General features: G+C 39.1%; 1 protein-coding gene across 1 annotated transcript; it reads left to right on the top strand.

Moving 5' to 3' along the window:
- The first annotated feature begins 349 nt into the window (after positions 1 to 349).
- Positions 350 to 1,302, top strand: LOC120079210. Its single transcript, XM_039033372.1, has 2 exons — positions 350 to 442; positions 934 to 1,302. Exons 1-2 carry the CDS (start codon positions 350 to 352, stop codon positions 1,300 to 1,302), a joined length of 462 nt encoding a protein of 153 aa, XP_038889300.1.
- The last annotated feature ends 3,494 nt before the right edge of the window (positions 1,303 to 4,796 follow it).

Raw genomic sequence — 4,796 nt, 5'->3', positions numbered from 1 at the left:
CGCATTAATAACCGCACTTGTGTTGATCGCACCGGACTGGACACAGCCCTTTGAACTAATGTGCGACGTAAGTGGTTATGCGATGGGGGCAGTGCTGGCGCAAAAGAAGAAGACAATGCTACACCCCATCGCATATGCGAGTAAAACCTTGAACTCTGCTCAAACAAATTACACTACCATAGAAAAAGAATTTCTTGTGGTGATATTTGCATGGGAAAAATTCAGAGCTTACCTACTGGGATCCAAAGTGATCGTTCACACTGACCACTTGGCAATCAAATATTTGATGACAAAGAAAGATGCAAAATCGAGATTGATTCGATGGGTTTTCCTCCTTCAAGAATTCAACATGGAAATCATTGATCGCAAGGGAATGAAGAACCAGGTTGCAGATCATTTATCAAGATTAGAAAATCCAGAAGTCGATCGCAACCAACTGGAGGTGAAAGCAACTTTCCCAGATGAGCAATTGTTTAAAATTGAAGAATTACCATGGTATGCGGACGTGGTCAATTTTCTGGTTTGCGAACAATTTCCTGAGGACTACACAGCCCACCAAAAGAGGTAGCTCAGACATGAATGTAAATCATATTATTAGGACGAGCCAAATCTTTATAAGAGGGGATCAAACTAGATTTTACGCCTATGCGTATCAGATGCTGCTCACCAGCGCATACTATCACAATGCCATGACTCGCTATATGGGGGACACTTTGGAGGCTAACACACAGCAGCGAAGGTGTTGCAAAGTGGTTATTTTTTGCCAACATTATTCAAGGACGCAAAAGACTATGAAATGAAATGCGACCGGTGCCAACGCACGAGAAACATTTCATGGAAGCATACGATGCCCATGAACATCATCTTAGAATTGGAACTATTCGACGTCTAGGGATTACCTGTCTCTTATACACATCTAGATGTGTATAAGAGACAGCATATAAGGTGACCACTGCGTACCATCCACAAAAAAATGGTCAAGCTGAAGTGTCCAACAGGGAAATCAAGCTAATATTAGAGAAGGTCGTAAACACTTCACGTAAAGATTGGGGAAGTAAGTTGGACAATGCCTTGTGGGCATACAGGACCGCCTATAAGACACCTATAGACATGTCCCCGTATGCACTGGTGTTCGGAAAGGTATGTCATTTACCACTTGAGCTGGAGCATAAAGCAATATGGGCAGTGAAAAAGCTTAATTTTGACTTAAGGGCCACAGGGGAAGCAAGGAAACTTCAGTTGGTCGAGCTTGATGAATGGAGAACTCACGCATATGAGAATGCCAAAATCTACAAGGAGTGAGCGAAACGTTGGCATGACAAATAACTACGCGCGAAGAATCTCCAAGTCGGACAGAAGGTTTTGTTGTACAATTCTTGACTACGACTCTTTCCCAGTAAGTTAAAATCACGATGGTCTTATCCTTTCATAATCAGAGAGGTATTCCCACATGGAGTAGTTGAGTTATCCAATGAGGACAGGACCAGCGCATTCAAAGTCAATGGGCAAAGAGTCAAAATATACCACAGAGAAGACTTGCATCGCAAGAACATCTCCGTGTACCTAAACAATTCCGACATGCGGCTCAAATTTATAAGGGACACAATCTTTTTGAAGTATCCTTTGAAATCTTCATGAACTCAATTCTACCTCGTTATATCCATTATAATTTTTTTTCGTTATTAAAAAAAAATAACTCTGTCGTTTATATTTTTTACCCTCTCAATGTTTTTTTTTTTTTTGCAACGATCGTGATGAACTATTGCGGGAGAGCTACACGATAACCGAAAGACGTGACTAGTTCGGTCAACTACCGCAATCGAAGAAATCAACTCGCCGCAAAAAAGGATGCGATCACAAATGATGCGGGCGACAGAGCAAATTTGGGGGTTATAACTTTCCTTGACTTTGTTTGTTCCAAATTTTGCACTCTCGTATCTCATTTTTAACTTTAATAATTTTATCATCGCATCCTCTTTAGTCGATGCAATCATGAAATCTTGATTACTTTAGTAAGTCACCGCATTCTTTTTCTTTGCCAATTATGATTTCAATGATGAAATGCATGCCTCTATTTTTCATCACATGCACTAGGGTCAACTTAATTTTAGGACAATCAATTCATAAAATATTTCTAGAAGTTAGTGGTCCACCAACTTTCTTTCAAATTGACCTTTATGAAACCTCCTAAGAGCATCGCATGAATTCTTTCAATTTTTCAGCAATGAGGACATTACTGCGGTTAAATTTGGGGGTGCGGTATTCATTTTCAACCCTGCTACTTTTACATCTCTAAAAAAAAAATCATAACGTTACGATCGGATCCTACTCGTAGTTGGATGTCCACATGACACACATGAGGGCAAGCCAAAATGAAGGTAGGAATCGTGATCAACGCATAAATAAAATGATCGCAACTCCGCTGCCAAAGGGGCATGAGTTTAGACTGAGAAAGAGCATCTTGCTCGTAGTTGGATGCTCGCATGACACACGTGGGGGCAAGCCAAAACAAAGGCTAGGCACTTGGATCAACACAAGGATAAAAATCATTTGAAAACACCCCAGTTGAAAAAGTTTTTTTATGAAATAAATCATGCGATGCCCTGGAAACATTTAAGAAGAGACCTGGATAGAAATTAAGGAGATTTTGGTACATAGGATTTAAATAAGGAAACCTTGAGAAATCTAGGAAAGAAGAAGGCGGTCGACTTTCTATAGAAAATCTTTAGTTTATGCTTGAGGACAAGCATTGTTTAAAATTTGGGGGTGTGATAACAGGCAGAAATGCACGTTATTACAACGCAAAGATATAAAACAATGTAAGGTTGCGACGGTAAAAATATGCAAAATCGTGTCCAAAAGTATTAAGTTAAGAACATTGTGATCGCATGTGTCTATCGCATTAAAGCAGCTAATTTACATATTTTGTGCAGGAAAATGCGTTGGCGCAAGGCAGGATTGCGACCGCAAGGCTATGCGATCGTATGCGTTCATGAAGATTTGCTCAAGAAGGTGGCCGCATAGAGACGGCGCATTGAAGTGAAAGCTTAATAAATCACGATGGGACAGAAAGCTGATGACAGTCGAATCTGAATTTAGTTGACAAGCTGTTAACAACACACTGTAGCAAGTACACTCAACTTTTCGGCGACAATTAATCGGTGCATCAGACAGAGATTTAATGACATCCCATCAGTGCAATCATTTGAGAGAAAAGCTTCTTCACCTTAATCTCTATAAATACCGAAGGCCACCACCGAAAAAGGAGCTTACCCATATAGAGAGTTCACCATACATAAGATAGTTAGTCGTTGTTCATAGTTTTCTTACACTTAGAAGGCAAAGGCGGGTGAAGAGAGAAGACACTGGAAGATTGTTCCTGGTCAGCTCGAGAGAGTTCCAGGAAGTGTTGAGAATGGAGAGAGGGTCGACTCTTGCGAAAGCAAGATTATTCTTTTGGACAGAGTAGAGAAAAATGCAGTGTAAAAACCTTGGGAAGCAAGACATTGCTACCAAGCTCCCTATCCTTACTTCCATTGTCATTTTGTATTCTTATTTCATTTATAAAATGAAAACTACATCTCTACATCTGTTCATTCTCTTTACATTACGCATGAGTAACTAAACTTCCAAATGGGTTGAGAAGCACTTAGCTAGCATAACCTAAGATCTTCATTGTATGCGATCATCTTGTCTTATGCATACGTCCATCACCCCTTTAGAGCTGCTCGAGAGAGAGTCTAAAGAAAGAACCTAGGCTTGAGAGAGCTAGGTTAGAATCTAGGCTTGAGAAAGTTAGATTAGAACTGCATAAGCAAGAGATAGAAACTTAGAGATAAGTTTTGTTTGCTAATATGCATCGAATGCACCCTAGAAATAGGTTATGGTAGTATGCGGTTGCGTTGTGTATGGGTGTGTCATTCATCAATGCATAGACAAGAATAGAGGCTTAGACGTAAGTCCTATAGACATCATCGCATACATCGCATGTGTCCTGAAACTAGAAGCTGTTGCATTTGCATTGAGAGATGATTTGTTGTTGTATGTGTGTAGCATGATCACATAACGTGAACATAATCTTAGGAAGTGTTAGCTAAATCCCTTCTCAATTCGTTCCCCTGCATACTCATTGTAACTTTCGTGTTATTAACTCTTTTCTCAATTCCACCGCATAGAATCTATACCTTAAAAAAACATACCAACCAACTCTTTTTTTTTTTTTTTTGTTATCGGAAAGAAATCTGAAATCACCGTCGCATATTGTCTCTTTAGTCCCTGTGTTCGACCCTGGGCTTACCAGGCAACCTAGTAGGATTTATACTTGAATTTTGCTAAGAAAACTTGAATGTACAATGCATACACCACCATCGCAATATACACCATTATTTCATCATATTCACAACACATCATATACTACATGTTTACAATGATTCTCTCTGCTAAAGTGTTTGAAAATTACCTAGTAGGACTAGGAATACCAAGAGAAATATTGGGTATGAGATATCGAATGATAAAAGATGGGTATGGGATGCCCTAGTTTATTGTATTTCTCTATAAAACTCAAAAACTCAGTCTTATATATCGGATATATAACTTACCACTGGAGTTTTAGTCCAAGTGGGAGTTTGTTGGGTTTTATATCCTAAAACTCGTAGTATGTAAACAATGGAACTTATTCTGAAAATTCAATAAAGGTGTTACTGAATAGATCTATTATTTGATAGAAATCCAATAAACCTGAAAGTTCATTGACTATTGGATGAGTACTTGAACTTTATGTGGAGACATAATGGTGG

This window comes from Benincasa hispida, chromosome 6 (assembly GCF_009727055.1).
Source record: "Benincasa hispida cultivar B227 chromosome 6, ASM972705v1, whole genome shotgun sequence".
Classification (NCBI taxonomy): Eukaryota; Viridiplantae; Streptophyta; class Magnoliopsida; order Cucurbitales; family Cucurbitaceae; genus Benincasa; species Benincasa hispida.
Note: the sequence above shows the minus strand (reverse complement) of the source record. Positions and strands in the feature narration are given on the sequence as shown.

Bases quoted from the DNA above. Each gene is read 5' to 3' on its own strand.
- LOC120079210 (XM_039033372.1), top strand. From the start codon at position 350: ATGGAAATCATTGATCGCAAGGGAATGAAGAACCAGGTTGCAGATCAT. The intron at 443-933 runs GTGAAAGCAACT...TGTGTATAAGAG, and splicing joins TCGATCGCAACCAACTGGAG to ACAGCATATAAGGTGACCAC.